Below are 17938 nucleotides of genomic sequence, written 5' to 3'. Positions count from 1 at the left end.
TTCATGTTGTTCACCACCCTGTACATGTTTATTACATATCTTATTTGATTCATCTCATTTCTAAATGGAAAAATTAGCATACAGCTAACTAATGCTGCTACCACATTGCAAAATTAATGCAATTCGGCATTGCTTTAACTGTCATGGCTCCATCCTATTGAATCCAGGGATCTGTAGTTTGTTGAAACACCAGAGGTCTCTAACAGAGAACTCTAGATATCTCATAAAACTATAAATCCCAGAATTCTGTAGCATTTAAGCCATGACAGTTAAAGCAGTGTCAAACCGTATTAATACTGCAGTGTAGATGCAGCTTCTGCAAATATAGTTAACATTCAAGATTATATATCTCTACAAATTAGCCTAAAGTGACTGAAAACCACTTTAATTTTGACTACAGACCATGTTGCCGTCATATTATTTTGATTAGTGTGTAGTGAATTGAGCTGCAAGTCTATCTTGTCCAGCAGCTGTTGAAAGCATGATTTGTTTAGACTACAACTCTGAAAGGTATGAGGAGATGGGGGAATCTGGGAGCTTTAGGCCAAAAAAGCAACTTTTTAAAGATCAAATATTTAAATAACTGTCATACAGTGCTCAAATTCTTAAATACTGTTCATAGAGCATCTAAGCAAGATACAAAGCAAGGTGAAATACTCAATCTTGCTTACAATCTAAAACTGCACATCTGAAAAGAGGGAAGAGAAAATATTATTGCTTTGAACTACGTGTACTGCACACAGTTATAAAACAACTACATTTATAGACGAGCAATCAATAGTATTGACATTTCTATTCTTCACTGCACAGCTATTAATGCAATCAATATCTCATTAAATGAGCCCAGCTGATAACGTTACAATTAATGCTGTGAGGTCTAAAGAGAAAATGACCTAAGGCTGGATTCTAAACCCACTGTGGTATTTTTCCATGCTGAAGTGTCAATTCAATGACAGTCTACACAGATACAATCTCTCTTATGAACCCTTAAAGGTCAACAAAAGTGATGGCCAGTTTCCTCCATAGTTTCTCACTGTGAACAACCACAGCTGTAAAGAGAAAAGACTGAGGTGTGTGTTTGGTAGACAGACTGCCAAAATAAAGCTGCTTCGGGTCTCTTTGGAGGTATGCTGTTTAAATGATGCATGCATCCTAAGAATCCGGAAGCTGCACCAAAGCTGCACTCCAGTGCTTAGGAATGGAGTGTGGCTTTGGCGCGACCTCTGGACTCTTAGGACCCATGCATCATTTAAATAGCATACCTCCAAAGAGACCCGAAGCAGCTTTATTTTGGCAGTCTGTAACAGGCCTCAGACTCCCAATTTTGCAGCAGAGTATTTCAAGCTTTCCTTCACAGCAGCTTCCTCGTGGGGTTGTAATCCACTTAGTACATATGCTACTATTTTCACCCTGACCTAGGGTTGCCATAGGTCAGGACCTCCAAACCGGGACAAATGTAGGACAAAATTTTCAAATGTAGGACACTTTTTGTGCCTTACATTTGAATAGGAGCCTCGCTGCTGTGGCGACGGGGGCGGGGCTAAGGCGGGGAGGGAATTCTCCTCTCAGGGAGGCTTTCCCTCCTGGTCTTCGCCCCACCCTCGCTGCTGTGGCGATGGGGGCGGGGCACAAGCGGGAAGTGAATCCTCCCCTCAGCCTGGGGGCGGGCGAAATCCCGGGGGGGGGGCCAAACCGGGGCGGGACCATGTGGCCCCACCCAAAACCAGGAAACTCCCACCCACAGGCGGGATATGGCAAGCCTACCCTGACCCAGCTTCACAAGTAGAAAACTTTTCATATCCACATGAAGTCTCATACTATGTGAGACCATCTTTCATTTGAATTCATGAATGTTTATATAAAAATAAATATCTTTTTCTTAAAGTTGCAACAAGATTCTCCCCCCCCCCACCGCGCTTTTTTTTAAACATTCTTTGAAAACTGCTACATCCAAGGACACCCGACAGCGGCGGGGACAAAGAGAAAGGGTCCGCTCGGCCCCTTTCTCTTTTGTGATGCTGGCGCAGCTGTGTAAAGTAGTAGTAGCTGTTGTTGTTAAATATTCAGCAGTGCAAGGGAACTTATAGCCTATTTAAAAGGTGAACTGTCATTCCTAAAGCCTTGCAATAGAAACAATTCACTTTATGTGTGTACGTGTACGCTATGCATGTGTACCACAGGGAGTCTGGGTAAATAAATCAGGGGTCACAACAACATCCTTGCTGGCCATATGTTGCCCCAGGGCCACAACTTGTCTTCCCTCAATTTACTGTCACAATTTATTAAATAATAATAATAATAAATAATAATAAAATTTTTTATTTATATCCCGCCCTTCCCACGATCAGGGCGGCTTACATCAAGTTAAAAACATAATCCAAATACAGTACAACAATTTAAAAATACACAAGCAATAAAAAGCCATAACAGACAAACAAAAAGCCCCATAGCCCAACCTCTTGGCCACGGAAGAGGAGGGAGGCCCACAGGATTTTATTCGGGGAATGCCTGTTGGAACAGGAAGGTTTTCAGGTCCTTCCTGAATTGGGCCAGGGTGGTAGACGAGCAGAGCTCAGTGGGCAGCGTGTTCCAAAGGGCTGGGGCAGCTGTGGAGAATGTCTTCCGTGTAGTGGAGGCTAACCTAGCCCCAGGCACCTTCAGTAGCTTCTGCCCAGACGTTCTGAGGGTGCGAGGCGGAATGTACGGGGAGAGGCGGTCCTTTAGGTATCCTGGGCCCAAGCCATTTAGGGCTTTATAGGTAATTACCAACACCTTATATTGAGCTCGGAAGCGGATGGGCAGCCAATGGAGGTCTTTCAGCACCGGGGTTATATGGCTGGTCCTGGGAGCACCAGTGACCAGCCGGGCTGCCATGTTCTGCACCATTTGCAGCTTCCGAGTTTGGTATAAGGGTTGCCCCATGTAGAGTACATTGCAGAAATCCAGTCTCGATGTTACCAGAGCATGTACAACAGTTTCTAGGTCCCTCTGGGCCAGGTATGGGCGCAGCTGGCGAATCAGCCGAAGCTGATAACAGGTGCTCCTGACCGTCGCGTTCACCTGAGGAGTCAGATGAAGCGACGAATCAAGAAGCACCCCCAGACTGCGCACAGAGTCCTTCACAGGGAGCGTGACCCCGTCCAGGACAGGTGGAACCACCGCCATTCCTGGACCAGGGGAACCTATCACAAGTACCTCCGTTTTCTCTGGATTCAATTTGAGTCGGTTTTCCCTCATCCAGCCCATTACTGACTCCAGCCACGAGAGGAGAGACGCCATCCCCAGTCACTGCATCAGTCGGAGACATAGAGAAAATTATTTGGGTGTCATCAGCGTACTGATAACCCCGCGCCCCATGTCTCCGGATGATCTCTCCCAGCGGTTTCATGTAAATGTTAAATAGCATGGGAGACAGAATGGCTCCTTGAGGGACCCCAGTTTTAAGGGGCCTCTCATCAGAGCACACGTCTCCCAGCTGCACCATCTGGGACCTCCCGGACAGGTAGGAGCAGAACCACTGGAGCGCAGTGCCCCCGATCCCCACCTCTGCCAGGCGTCCCAAAAGGATACCATGGTCTATGGTATCGAAAGCCACTGAGATGTCCAAGAGCACCAACAGGGACACGCTTCCCCTGTCGATGCTCAGACGGAGATCATCGACCAGGGCGACCATGGCCATCTCAACCCCGTAACCCGCCCGGAAGCCAGTTTGAAATGGGTCCAGATAATCCGTTTCATCCAAGACCGCCTGAAGCTGGATCGCAACCCCTCTCTCGATCACCTTTCCCAAAAATGGTAGCAGCGAGACAGGCCGATAATTATTGTGTACCAGGGGGTCGAGGGAGGGCTTTTTTAAAATAGGTCTTACAATGGCCAATTTAAGTTGAGATGGAAATAGCCCATCCCTCAGAGATGTGTTAATTATCCGGCGTAACAGTGATGTTACCGCCGGTCCCCCCTGGGCCGCTAACCAAGAGGGACAGGGATCAAGAGAGCAGGTTGTTTTCCGAACACTTCCGAGGATCTTGTCCACATCCTCGGTACTCACCAACTCAAACTGATCCAGTTTAACATAGTCCACGGAGGCTCCGGACACTTCTACCCTAGGTTCTGCTATAATGTCGGCGTTCAGACCATTGCTTATACGAGAGGTTTTATCCGCAAAAAAGTCGTTAAACCGGTCACAGCAGGCCTTAGAAGGTTCAAGGATCTGGTTCAGGGCGGGAGGGAGCTGAGTTAGCTCCCTGACCACCCTGAACAACTCTGCCGGACGCGACTCAGCGGACGCAATACGAGCACCATAGAACGAATTCTTTGTTGCTCGTATTGCCTCTCCGTAGTCCTTTAACAGTTGGTCTAGGAGAGTCTTGTCGTCTAAGCGACGGTGTTTCCGCCAACGGTACTCTAGCCGTCGCAAAGCCCGCTTCCTCGCCCGGAGATCTTCCGTATACCAGGGCTTATGTTTGGAAGCAGGCCTGAGAGGGCGCTTGGGAGCGATACTGTGTATAGCCCTCGAAAGACCGGTATTCCAAATACCGGTAAGGGCATCAACAGAGTCGCCGTCATTTCCAACCGTGAGCCCCTCTAGGGCTTCTTGGAACCTCTCAGGTTCCATCAGCCTTCGAGGGTGGACCATCCTAACAGGTCCACCACCCCCGGGGGGGATCTGGGTAGAGGCCTTGATTTTCACCTCTACCAGGAAATGATCCGTCCGTGACAGGGGGGAAACATTAGCTATTTCCACCCACGGATTTTCCGCCTCCGAACAGAAGACCAAATCGAGAGTATTACCCGCACAATGCGTAGGACCCTGTATCAGCTGGGACAGGCCCATGGCCACCATGGTATCCATGAATTCCCGAGCCGCACCGGATGGAACATAGCTGGCCGTGAGGGAGATGTTGAAGTCGCCCAGGACAAGAAGCCTGGGCGTCTCCAACATCAGCTCAGCGACCAGCTGTGTCAGCTCGTTAAGGGAGTCCGCTAATGCACGGGGTGGCCGATACACTAACAGAATCCCCAGACTGTCCCTAGCCTTTAGGGTCAGGTAAATACACTCGATGTAGGAGGTCTGTCGGATGTGGTTCCTGGTGAGGGACACGGTGTTCCTATGTATCAAGGCCACACACACACACCCCCCCGCCCACCTAACCTGCGCTGGTCCTTCACCGAGAACCCGGCGGGCAGGGCCTGAGCCCACACCGCATCCCCTTCAGGCCCCAGCCAAGTCTCGGTAATGCAAGCCAGGTCACACTTAGAGTCCTCCAGCAGATCCTGGAGGATGTGGGTCTTGTTATTAACAGACCTGGCATTGCACAGGAGCAGCGACAGGGTTTGTGGCACGGTTGGAGTGACCCTCAGGTCCTTCTGGTTGGGAGGGGGACAGGAAGGCGAGATAGATATGATGCATCGATCATGCCTTCCTCTGGAACGCCAGTCCCTTCTCCCACCACCATACCTCCCCCTGCCCCACACAACCTCAATTGGAGCTCCGCTCGCAGAGATGTTATCCCCGGCCCAGGCATCGCCCGCTTCCCTATCCTCCCCCCACCCTCCTATGGCTATTAAAGGAGCAGGGGTTAGCCACCACAGGCATCCCCTGCTCCCAGGCTAATCCAAAGCCTCTTCGCCCAATAAAAGCTGCGCAATTGCGCAGTTCCGCAGCAGCGGACCTCCCCTTCTTACTTTGAAATTTAGTGTAAGAAAATGCCATTTTAAACTTGCCTGCCAAGCTATGATCCAAGTTAAGAATAAGAAGCATTCATTGCTTTCCACTCCTTCTCACCCCTGCAATTCCTTCTGTTAACTTCACCCACTCCCTTATTCCCTTTCTATATAATATTCAAAACTGTGGGCAGAATTGGTCACTTTGGGGTTTTGTTCTCCACTTTTTAAACATGCTCAGCTCTTTAATGGTATAAAATCATAATTCAGATTTAAAAATAGGGCTATGAAGCAGTGTGTGTGTGTGTGTGTACACGTCTCTGTGTGTGTTTTCTGCTCTACTCCCACATTCAAGATAGAAAATTAATGCTATGAAACTAATTTTATAGCCAGGTAGAAAATTCTGCTTCAGCTCTGCCCACATTGTAACTATAATTTAAACAGCTAGAATTCCAGTTGCCAGTAGTTGTTTATCATGACCTCAGATTTAAAATGAGCAACATGAAGAGTGGTCTAGAGATTCAAATTAAGTGGGAACCATGGTGGTTTAAACCAATTCATTTGGAATCATGATCCGGTTTAAACAATAGTTGGAACAAGGAGTGATAAGCGAATTGTCTATCCTGTATATATATATTTTCATTTATTACTGAATAAGCAAAAACATACTGTTCTAGATTAACACACACTACTACAGCAAGATTTGGACCCTCTTTGTCAGGCCATATAAAGGAAGCAAGCATTAAGGACAGCCTTTGGTGTCCTTTGGTGAATAGGTACGCTGAGACCTTGTAAACATGGGTTATTGCTGCAACAATTCTATCCATGGCAAAATAATTCTGTCTATGAAAAGGATAGCATCAGTGCTTCTTTACAACCATGTCTTGCAATCCTTTGCCACTGGCTGCTCATTAAATAGTTTGTTAACATGCCCATTTAAGTTGTAAGCACACAAAAGGAAATCAATGAATACAGAACTAAAAGCACTCAACTGTACTCTTGCTTTTAAAAAGCTTGAAATAAAAATGCAAAAAATAAGGAGAGGGTACAGAGGGTTGTACAGATGCATTTTCTAAAGTGCTGCTATTTTAAAATCAATTTCATGTAGAAATTCAGTCAAGAACATCCCTATAGCTTCAATGGCTGTTCTCTGCAGTAGATATGCTTTTTCTCTCACAATAACTCAGCCTCAGCACCAGAAGGAAGTCAGATATGTCTTCTACCTATTAACACCCAAATGGCTTGTGCTCTATAATTAGGAATGTCATGGCTATCATAAAACAATGAGATTTTAGAGTACACAATAATTCTCCTGGAAAAAAGCAATGAAAACTGCTAAGGTTACAACTCAATTTAGGTTTATTTAGAAGCCAAGTTCCACTGAACTTTGGGGAGATTCTTTCAGAGTAAACACAAAGGATCAAGGCTGCAAGCATTACATTAAAGCCTATCGCTAGGCTTGTCTTGAGTGAACATTGCCCACACTTGCCTACAATCCTGAGGAATAGTTTGTTCTTTTTTGAAAGTGAAAACTGGAATTAACAGGCTCCAGTATATGCCTCTGGACATATGATGTGCCATTCAACACTAGCCAAAGAGATTCTTTCAAATGAGCTTCCACACATAAGCTAAGCAAACTACAGGAACACTTTAGTAATCTACTCTGTGTGCTTTACACAAACTAAGTCAGTTTACAACTGACTTGCCCTCTGAAGCTTAAGAGTACAGGTAGCGCTGAACAGTGGCATCAATAGCTATCATGTTTATGTATCATTAAAACTTAAAGTATTTAGCTACACAATTTCCTTCCAAATACTGTAAAATTATTTCCATTTTGTATGTTTCAATATACATCCCCTTGACCATTTTGAAACAGAAGCCTTGTAGGATATCTTACAAGAGCTGATGTGACGTAGTGGTTTGAGCATTGGACTACAACTCTGGAGACCAGGATTTAACTCTCCTCTTGGCCATGGAAATCCACTGGGTGACCTTGGGCAAGTCACACACTCTCAGGCTCAAGGGAAGGCAATGGCAAACTTCCTCTCAATATATCTGGCCAAGAAAATGCCATGATAGGTTAATCTTAAACTCAGCATAAGTCGGAAACAATCTGAAGGCACTCAACAACAACAAAATGAGTGCAATAAGAATTACCAACTCTGATACCACTCTATCTTTGTTGTCATGGTCACAATTCTCTTCATATGATTAAATATAATTGTAACAATAGTGACCCCCCCCCCCCCCTTTGTCTACATACAATTCACGAAGCACAAGAGCAGCTCTTCTAAAATGTAGGCCAGCAGACTCATGGAGTCTGGCACAATTCACTTCGAAAGATATAGGTGATCAGGCCAATCAATGAGGTTATTTAGGCACATCCCCCAGATATACATGGACCATTCCCAGAAATAACTGAGAGAATGAGAGAACATTTAAAGGGCACCACAGCAAATACTGAATGATTGTGCTTTCTCTTGGAGATTCCCTGCTTTCATATAAGGACCCAAATGGTAGAAACCCAAACCATGAGCTGTGCATTGTAGAAAATCATCCATGGAATTCAATTGCGGGCGGCAATCAAAAGGGCAGCCAACTGGCATTTGGTGAATAGGTACGCTGAGACCTTGTAAACATGGGTTATTGCTGCAACAATTCTATCCATGGCAAAATAATTCTGTCTATGAAAAGGATAGCATCAGTGCTTCTTTACAACCATTTCAAAAGCTTTGGAAATTGAAATTAGATGGAGTACATAATGAAGAGTAAGCTGTGAGAACAAAAGAGGGTGTGTAAAGCATTGATAAAGTTAGAACTACTGGCCCCAGTCTAGGTTAACAGCAGGTTAATAGAGTAAAAAGTAAGCAGTTCCAAGAGGAAATTGTTTGACTAACAATTTTGACACAAGCAAAGATCTGGTCCCTTTTGCAGTGGTTCTCTACTAGGAGGAAGGAAGTTCCCAAAGTTTTCCTTCCCAGAACCAGCATGACCAGTGGTGAGAGATTCTGGGAATTTAAGTCCAAAAACATCTGGAGACTTTTTGTTTGAAAACCATGGTTTTAAAAGAACATAAATATGTGATGGGATGTTTAAAACATTTTTGGCACACAGAAGTTCCAAGGATAAGTGTGAGATATGAGGTGGTGGTAAAAGAAATCAGAGTACAGTAATTATATTTTAAAGTGACCTTATCTGAGGAAGGTTAAGGCTTTTGCTGCTATTTTGAATGTCACAATAGCAGACTTTTTGAATATAGAAGCTGGGTGTTGTCTCTTCTTAAACCTCAGATACATTGCTTTCCATGTTAAGTGGAAGATACCATTAAATATGATTAAAATCCAGTGTTCACCAAAGTGGTCATTTATTTATTTATTTATTTATTTATGGTATTTGTTTCCCACATCTCAACCCACCAGGGCTCCCAAGGTTATGTACAATGAATAAAAACACTTTTATTCATTTGAATCCCATTATGGGGGAAAGGTGGGATATAGATCCTTGAAATAAAATAAATAAAATAAATATATTTGAAAAATCAAATACATGACTGAAAACAATAACAAAACAAACTAAAAACCTTCTTTAAAAGTAGTTCTAGAACCTCAAACAATTAAAAACAGAAATAACTAGACCAGCCACCCACAACTTTAATAATAAAAGGCAAAGTGAAATAGCTCCATCCTTGCTGCCAGCTATTTGCTATTTTCAGTCTTTGCTGCCATCCCACAGAAGGAATGAAATCAGCTGAATCCCACCCCCTTGGGAGAGAGTTCCACAGTTAGAATGCTGTTCAATCTCTTTTGAGAAAGAAAGGGGTGATAGTACCTAACTGACTCCAGAGGTGGAAACCCAGTTTTTATACAATAGGCTACTTTTAGCCACAGTTCATGTCTCACTTCATCTCATTCCATCTATAAAAACAAGCCAACCAGATTACTCAAGGAGGTATACAAGCAAAGCAGGGGGACCCTTTAATGCCAGAAGTATCAAACATGCAATAATCAAACATCTACAGTTTCTGAGAATGGGATATACTTTGAGCTTTCCTTTATCAAGTAGCTCCTATTCCACTGACTAAGGTTCAATCCAAACTGCAGAATTAATCCAGTTTGACATCACTTTAATGCCCTGGCTCAATGCTAGGGAATTCTGGGAACTGTACACTCATCCCTAGTACATTCACTGGGGTTAGGGACACAGGACCCCCGTGAATGTGGAAAAACTGCAAATAACAAAAACACTATGTTTTTACCTGAGAGAATACTTCTCTACGAATCTCTAGGTCCTCCAGTGCAACTCTGTGGTCAACATCTCCCAGACATTGACCATAGAATTGCCCTGGAGGAGCTACAAATTCCTAATGGAGTGTTCTCTCTAGGAATCTCTAGGTCCTTAAAGTTGACCACAGAGCTGCACTGGAGGATCCAGATATTCCTAGAGAGAACATATTAATAAAATCCATGAATAATCAAATCTGTGAAAGTCAAAACTGCAAATGTGGAGGGATGAGTGTAGTTTTGTGAGCCATTTAGCTTTTTTTCTCAGAGAGCTCCAGTGCCATAATAAACTACAATTCCCAGGATTCCTGAGCCCTGGGTCAGGGCAGTTAAAGTGGTGTCAAACTGGATTATTTCTGCAGTGTGGGTTTATTCCCTATTTTTTTTAAAAACCCTGTCAACAGATGCTATCACACTTCAAGCCAGTGGATTACCTGCAGTTCTAAATATAACTACTTTTCAAATGAAATCAACAAAATGACAAGGCAGAATATCAGTTACAATGGCATGACCCATACGTCCAAATGTCTTTTGTGTCTATCTCTAAGACACTGAAGGTGGGGCAATTTAAAATCAGTCAGGAGAGGAATGCAAGAACCTTTTCCACATACTGTACAAGACTTTCCTCGCCTTGGAACTGCCCCCCCACACACACACACATACACACAGACACATTTCTCCTGGAAAATGGGATGCTTCTGGTTTCAGAAAACTGGAAAACAATCCAGTTAAAACACTGCCCTGCAATCAATTTAACTTCTACTGCAACAAGAAGTCTGCCTCACAAGGTGTACGTTGGATCAATTGCCATAAACATCCATTCCTCTCCAAAACACAATTCCCTCCCAAACATAATAAAACAAATGTTGCTTTGATATTTTGATAAGCGAGGAAACTAGGATATATATTTTTAAAAGCTCATTAGATGGGACACAAGTAATATCAGTCAAATGAGCATCAGTTAAATGTGACTGGTTTCCAGACTAAGCATGCAGAGCTTTGTAGCCTTACTGTGACTTTTGTTTACCATGCTTACCTGCCAGGTAACTTATTTTAACATATTGCCACTGCTTGCTTCATTTTATACTAACTGTATTTTGAAAACCTACATAGAAAAGTGTCAAGAAGGTAAGCAATGTGTTTCCCTCCCAGAAATGTAAAGTAGCAGAAAGAGACATAACAGTTGTTCTAGGTGCAATTGGGACAGTGGTGCACATTCAGTTTTGTTTAAAAAAAAAACACATGTGAAATACTCAGGTACATCCTCATTACTGTAGAAATAATCCAGTTTGAAACCACTTTAACTGCCATGGCCCAAAACTAAAATTCTGGGAATCATAGCTTCGTGAGGCACCAGAGCTCTCTGACAGAGAAGTCTAGAAAACTACAGTTCCCAGAATTCCATAGTCTTGAGCCATGGCAGCTAAAATTGTGTCAAACTGGATTATTTCTGTAGTGAGGTTGCACTCTCAGTTAAAGTACCAAATTATACAACACAAAAGTATTTTTCAAGACAAGAAAAGTAGGATCTCAGCTTGCTAAGGCTTAGCTCAGATGGCAAAACTGGCTGAATGGGACCATTGAACCTGGTGCCTGCTGCTCAATATCCACCCAGCCATTTAGTATTGATACTTGAAAAATCAGAGGTATGTGCATCTGCCATTGTTGTTTGTTGATATATACCTTCAAGTCATTTCCAACATATGGCGACCCAATCATGGGGTTTTCTTGGCAGGTTTCTTCACAGGAGATTTGCCATTGTCATTCTCTAAGACTGAGAGGGTGTGTCTTGCCCAAGGTCATGCAGTGGGCTTCCAAGACCAAGCCAGGATTTGAACCCTGGCCTCCTGAGTCATAGTCCAAAGCTCAAACCACTACATCATGCTGGCTCTCTGTATGTGTATTTATTTGGGCAGCAAGAAACTAAAATCTCAGTAAGTACAGCAACACTAAAATTCACTTTTTCTAATTTTCTCAAGTGTTAACAGAAGGCAGGGGAAGAAGAGCTCAGAAATGAGGACAGCTGCATCTCTGGTCAGTTGTTGTTATTGCTGTTGTTGATGATAATGTTATTTTCTTACCTGCTTCTCTTCATGGTTCAATCAGTGTACATGTTTTACAGAACAACATACATGGGTTTGCAACACAGATGGTACATACATTTTGTAGGCCAGCTTCGGAGTGCTGCCTGACTCACCCTTGGACTACTCACATATAATTCTGAGCTTCTTTGGCAATTTGCAAGCCACTTCCCCTATACACATTTTGAAAAACACAGCTTCAGTCCAGTAATCTGGTAGATGAGCCTCACTCTTCTCTTTTACAAAAGGTCTTCTTACAAGACGGCCAGCTCTAGCACTATAAACACCTCACAGCATTTTTTTCCCCTTGGCTCAGATGGAGAGAAAACCCACCACAGAGGCCTCTCTTATACTGCAGGATAAACACAACCCATCCTTAGTGGCTGTTTTACTGAAACATTCTTTGTCAGTGGTCTTTCCAAGCAGAGATTTCACAGAAACCAAGTGTAAGCCAATTTCATGCATATGAATTAAGCCAGGCTAATATTTATAACTCCACCCGCCCCCCCCAAAAAATTGTTGTAAGGGAGACAACCTAGGAAAATCACACTCTGAAGACCACACTCTGAGACACAGCCGGCTTCCCTGTAAAAAAGACTTGGCACCTATATTCTCAAAGCTATAGGACCAACAACCTTTGGCTTCCATTTCTGAAGTCTTCACTTTAACAAGTAGTTGTCCAAGACAGCTGCCTAAACTTAATCCATTTGGCCAGTCACCCATGTCCCACTGGCAGCAATTTAAAAGGAAGGGGGGGGATACACTACAGTTTCCCTTAATCTTGAATATTTCAAAATAAGCAAGTAACAGAATGAGCTGAACATGTACACTAATTCAATGCAGTGACTAATGGTACCTTTTATATTTCAAATTTTTCTTAACTCTTAAGAGTTCTTGGGCTCAAAAATGGCTCAGTAGGGACTGTACTCAAGCTAACTTGGAAGCTACTTTCAAGGACAATTTGTTGTTGTTGTTCAAGTCATCCCCAACTTAGGAACACCCTGAGGGGGGTTTTGTGGCAAGATTTTGTTCAGAGGTTGGCCACAGCCGTCCTCTGTGGTTGAGAGTGTGTGAGTGGGTTTCATGGCTAAGCTGGGAATTTAACCCTGGTCTCCAGAATCTTAGGCCAATGCTCAAACCACTGTGCCACACGGGCTCTACTACCCAATATCATATCCTATATATATTAGGGTTTCCCAACCTGGGGAACACACATGCCCAGGGGATGCAAGACGGAATTTCAGGGAGTGCAACAAAGATATTTATGCAAATCTAGAATCGGTCAAGACAAAAATCTATGAATTGCCTGAATCCACAGTCAGCAAAAAAGTTTTATGTTTTAACAAAATCATGAATGAGAAGCAAAATCTAAAAAGTACTGTATATACTCAACTATAAGTCGACCTCATATATAAGTTGAGGGTAGGTTCAGGGGCCAGAACTATGGATTTTGATATGACCCGTGGATAGGTCGAGGGGAAAACCTAGAGGCATGAAGCAAAGGAAAACAATGCCAAAGAACTTACAAAATTCCAGCAGGTGTAACTATTTGCACTCATACTAAAGGCTGGATGGATGAGAGACTAGGGGTCAGTGCTTCCAGGGCAGATTAAACTCTTGCCTTTCCCCATCTATATGTGTGTGTGTGTGCGTGTGCGAGAGAGAGAGAGAGTTAAAATACAGTACTTACATGGATAAGTATGACTTGGATAAGTCAAACCAGGTTTTTTGGGTCAATTTTTTAACCTAAATTTCCAGACTTATACATGAGTATACACAGTAATAGAGTTTTCTGTTCACAATTGGGATTGATCTTACTGTTTACATTTTTCTCCTGAATATATTAGAATCTAATGGCTCAATGCAGATGTCCATTTTATACACTGAGCTAAAAGCTTTTTTCTTGTATGTGGTTCAATTTGTGGTTCAAAAATTAGAATTTAGATTTTGTCATCTTCAAATTTGAGAACATTAATTGAACATTTCCTAGGGGTGAGAGGCACAGAAAAAGTTGGGAACCACTGCTCTATACTGATCTACCCACCTGCCAGCCGCTGAGATGCCTCACTTTTTGTGCACTTCTACAGTGTCCCTCCAAAGAGAGCTAGTGTGCCATAGCGATTTGAGCATTGAACCATGACTCTGCAGACCAGGGTTTGAATCCCACTGAGCCATGAAATACAAAAGGACAAATTAAAGACAAGTTGTAGGACCTTCAAGAAAAATGGAGGACATGACTAACTCAAAGCTGAAAACATTAATATAAATTCCTGCTTCTCAGCCATGTTCAAAATGGAGGACATTTTGATGTTCTTCCTGGACAGAAGGTTTGGATGTAGCTTTGTGTGGTTTGTTTTGTTGGACTAGGACTTTGGAGACCAGGGTTTGATTCCTTGCCTATTGGGTGACCTTGGGCAAGTCACACTCTCTCGGCCTCAGAAAATAGCTGCTTCAAGTCCGTATGAGAAAGGTGAGATATGAGAAATAATAATAATAATGCAAACTCCCTTTGAAGAAATTTGCCAAGAAAACCCCATGACAAGTTTGCCTTAGTGTCATCATAAATTGCGAACGACTCAAAAGCACACAACAACAACAACAATAACAACAAGTGTCCCTCACTAGAAGAGTCTCAGGGAAGGGGGAGGTTTTAAAGGAAGGACAGCAGAGAAATAAACACAGATATTTCAAAACAAAAATGTAACGAGGGTGGTGTAGAGGTTTGAGTGTTGGACTATGACTCCGGAGACCTGGGATTGAATCCCAGCTCTGCCATGGGAGCCCACTGGGTGACGCTCTCTCAGCCTTAGAGGAAGGCATTAGCAACAAACCTCTCTGAAGAAATTTGCCCCCAAAAAAAGGACAGGTTCGCCCTAAAGTTGGAAACGACCTGAAGGTACACAACAGCAACAAGAAGTTCCCCTCAGTACAAGACTCTCAAGCAAGGCAGCATTTCATCACAGGAATAAACACACAAATGGGGGGAAATGAAAAGAAGAGAAAAAAGGCCAAGTTTGTGCAAGTGAGTGTTGTTGTTGGCTGCATCCACACTGGAGGAAGAACCCGGTTTGGCACTGCTTTTAACTTGTTGTCTGGCTCTTTGCTATGGAATTCTGGGAGTTGGAGTTTGTTTCCTGGGCCCACAACCAATTCCAACTCCCAGAATTCCATAGCAAAGAGCCAGACAACAAGTTAAAAGCAGTGCCAAACCGGGTTCTTCCTGTAGTGTGGATGCCAATGGTCTCTGCCTGGCTTTCCATTGGCGGGCAAGGGAAACACTACTACTCACCTGGGACGCTGTGCAGAAAGGAGGAGAAGAGGCAGAGGTAGGCAGCGGCCGAGGAGGGCGGCAGCAGCACCAGCAGGAGCCCCCTCCTCCTCCTCCGGGGCATGGCGGCCGAGGGGGGGCAGGGCAATGGGGACCCCGCCACACTCACCCCTGGGCCTTAGTTTTGGGGGCGCCTCAGAGAGAGAGGGAGAGAGGAAGGGGATGCAGGAGGAGGAAGTGGAGGAGAGATGGTGGGGCTCGCTCGCCTCCTCCTTTACTCAGCTGGGGCGCCTCAGGGTTGTGCTGGGGAGCAGCTCTCCAGTCTATGGGCCCCCCTCCTCCTCCTCCTCCTCCAAGGCCCTGCTTCCCTCACTCCCCAGACATCGCTCCAGGGCTCTTCTGGTGCCTACTTTACGCACACCGCCTGCCTTTTCACTCTTTCTTTCTTTCTTTCTCTCTGTCCCTCCTCGCGCCCTCCCAAGACTCAGTCAGCAACTTTTCTGCCTCCTCTCTCGGAGCGGCGAGCCCAGGCCCCGCCCCGCCTGGTTAACCCTCTCCCCCCCCCCCGGCCCTGGAGGGAGGGCCAAGCCGGGGCGGCGGGAGGAGAGGAAGGCCCCAGGAAAGCCAAGGGTCCCCTTCCTGAAGGAGGAGGAAGAAAGAAAAAAGAAGAGAAGGAGAGAAAGAAAGGGAAGAGGAAGAAGGCGGAGGGGAGGAGGAAGAAAGAAAAAAGAAGAGGAGAAGGAGCGGAGGGAGAAGGAGAAGAGGAAGAGAGGAGACAAAAAAGAAAGGAGAGGAGGAAGAAAAATAAGAGAAGAAAAAGGAAAGGGGGAAGACAGAGGAGAGAAAAAAGGAGAAGAGGATAAAGGAGGGGAGAAAGAAGAAAGAAAAAAGAAGAGGAGGAAGAAGAAGAAGAAGAGGGAGAAGAGGAGAGAAGAAGAAGAAGGAGAATGAAAAAAGAAGAGGAAGGAGGAGAAGAAGAAGGGGAAATACAGCTGCGTGTCTGTGCCAAGTGTTTTAGATGCATACAGTGTGTTGTTTTTATGGCTTGGAACTTGATTGCCTTGACAGACGCCAGCCAGGAACGAAAACATTGCGCTGAAGGCTGGGGGGGAACCACATTGTTTTTAACCTTAACATTCACCCAGACAGGAGAAATTGCTTAGGAAATCAATCCCAGGTTCCAAGACCCCTTTGGTCGAGGGAATCATGTAAGGCTGTCAGATCAAAACTATACATGAAGTCTGGAAAGAAGCGGGGGGGGGGGGGAACACTGACAGGGCCACTTGGACTGCCAAGCCCTTGCATGAAGTCTTCAGAAACAGAGGAAAGCTTCCCAAAACCCATCTGGCAGTCTCTCCATCCCCCAATGAAACCAACCCAAGGGGTACAAAAATATATGCAAGGTTCTGAGGTCTCCAGATTTTTCTTCCTATTGGGGAAGATGTTACATAAGACACACTGATTTTCTTTTGAAATTCCTTGCTGTGGTCCATCAGCCATTGTATGTTGCCAATGTGGTTTCTAGTGGCCTCTTCTTTCCTAAACCCAGCTTGCGTTTCTGGGATTGCTCTGGGATTAGCGTATATTGTTAGTACAACAGTTTAGACAGAATGCATTGTGAAAAGTTGGGAAGCTTTGATAAATCTTCAGACCTTAGCCTCAATTCCACTCCACTCAGTTTTAAACAAATCCTGCCCAGCCAGACCCACCAACCTTCAAAATGCAGTAGCTATTCAGACTGGCCTGAAAGTTGAAGCTCAAGCAATAATTCTGCCCAGTTCAAGCTTTTCTCTTCAACCAACTAAGCTAGAAAGTTGGCACTTGAAATATCTGCAGTAATGATTCTGGTAGACCTTCTTCACTGAAATACAATTAAGAGTCATTCTAGTTTTGGTCAATATTTATTTATTATGAACTAGTTTTACAAGTTGCTGGTCTCTACTGTGATATATCAATCTGCAATGTAAATCCCTGCTCCATGTTTATATATTTAATTTTTTATGGAATTCTGGCCAGACATTTGCTTTAACATCTTCAGGAGCAGTTTAATCATCCTGTTTGTCAAGGGGAAAAAATCACACACAAATACTCCCTGTGGTTGCTTTGCTGACTCAGTTAGAAGGCCTCATCACACATATTTTTCTCTCTCTCTCTATTAAGGCAGGCAGACAATGTGGCTGCAGAAATAACATGGTAAAAAGGAAGAGTGGCAATTTAATGGTGTATAAGTAAGATCCAAAAAGACATAGAAACCAGTATGTGGGGAAAAGAAGGCTTGGGTATGTTTTAAATTAGGCATGACTTGGGAGAGAAGAGATGAAGGCTGTGATCCTATAATACAATTGACCAGGAGTAAATCATGTTAAACTCATTGGAGCTTCCCTCTGAGTTGACATATATAGGGATGATGGGAGTTGTAGCTCTTCACCTCTGGCTCGAACTCACCACCTTGTTACGCACCGGCGCTGACCAGTTTTGGCCAGTGGATAAAGCTTTGCTCTAAAGCAGCAGAGTTACAGAGAATAGGCTGAAGACCCTGACAAACTCTCCAAGCCTTCTCACTCTTGCTCCACAGAAGTCTTCACACTTCTTCAGGATCCAGCTGGCTCTTGTATCTTCACCCAAGACACCAGACAACTCAGTAG

General features: G+C 44.1%; 1 protein-coding gene across 2 annotated transcripts in view; it reads right to left on the bottom strand.

Annotated features, from left to right (window-relative positions):
• Positions 1 to 15825, bottom strand: part of ITGB5 (integrin subunit beta 5) — a 111928-nt gene extending 96103 nt beyond the window's left edge. Inside the window, exon 1 of one of the 2 annotated variants that reach the window (XM_042453330.1) lies at positions 15315 to 15825. In XM_042453330.1, coding sequence (XP_042309264.1) covers positions 15315 to 15417 — 103 coding nt within the window. In that variant the 5' untranslated portion in view covers positions 15418 to 15825. The remainder of the gene's footprint in view (positions 1 to 15314) is intronic. The other variant, XM_042453321.1, reaches the window with a different exon arrangement.
• Between the last annotated feature and the right edge of the window lie 2113 nt (positions 15826 to 17938).

The sequence above is a fragment of the Sceloporus undulatus genome, chromosome 1, assembly GCF_019175285.1.
Source record: "Sceloporus undulatus isolate JIND9_A2432 ecotype Alabama chromosome 1, SceUnd_v1.1, whole genome shotgun sequence".
NCBI classification, from domain to species: domain Eukaryota; kingdom Metazoa; phylum Chordata; class Lepidosauria; order Squamata; family Phrynosomatidae; genus Sceloporus; species Sceloporus undulatus.
Note: the sequence above shows the minus strand (reverse complement) of the source record. Positions and strands in the feature narration are given on the sequence as shown.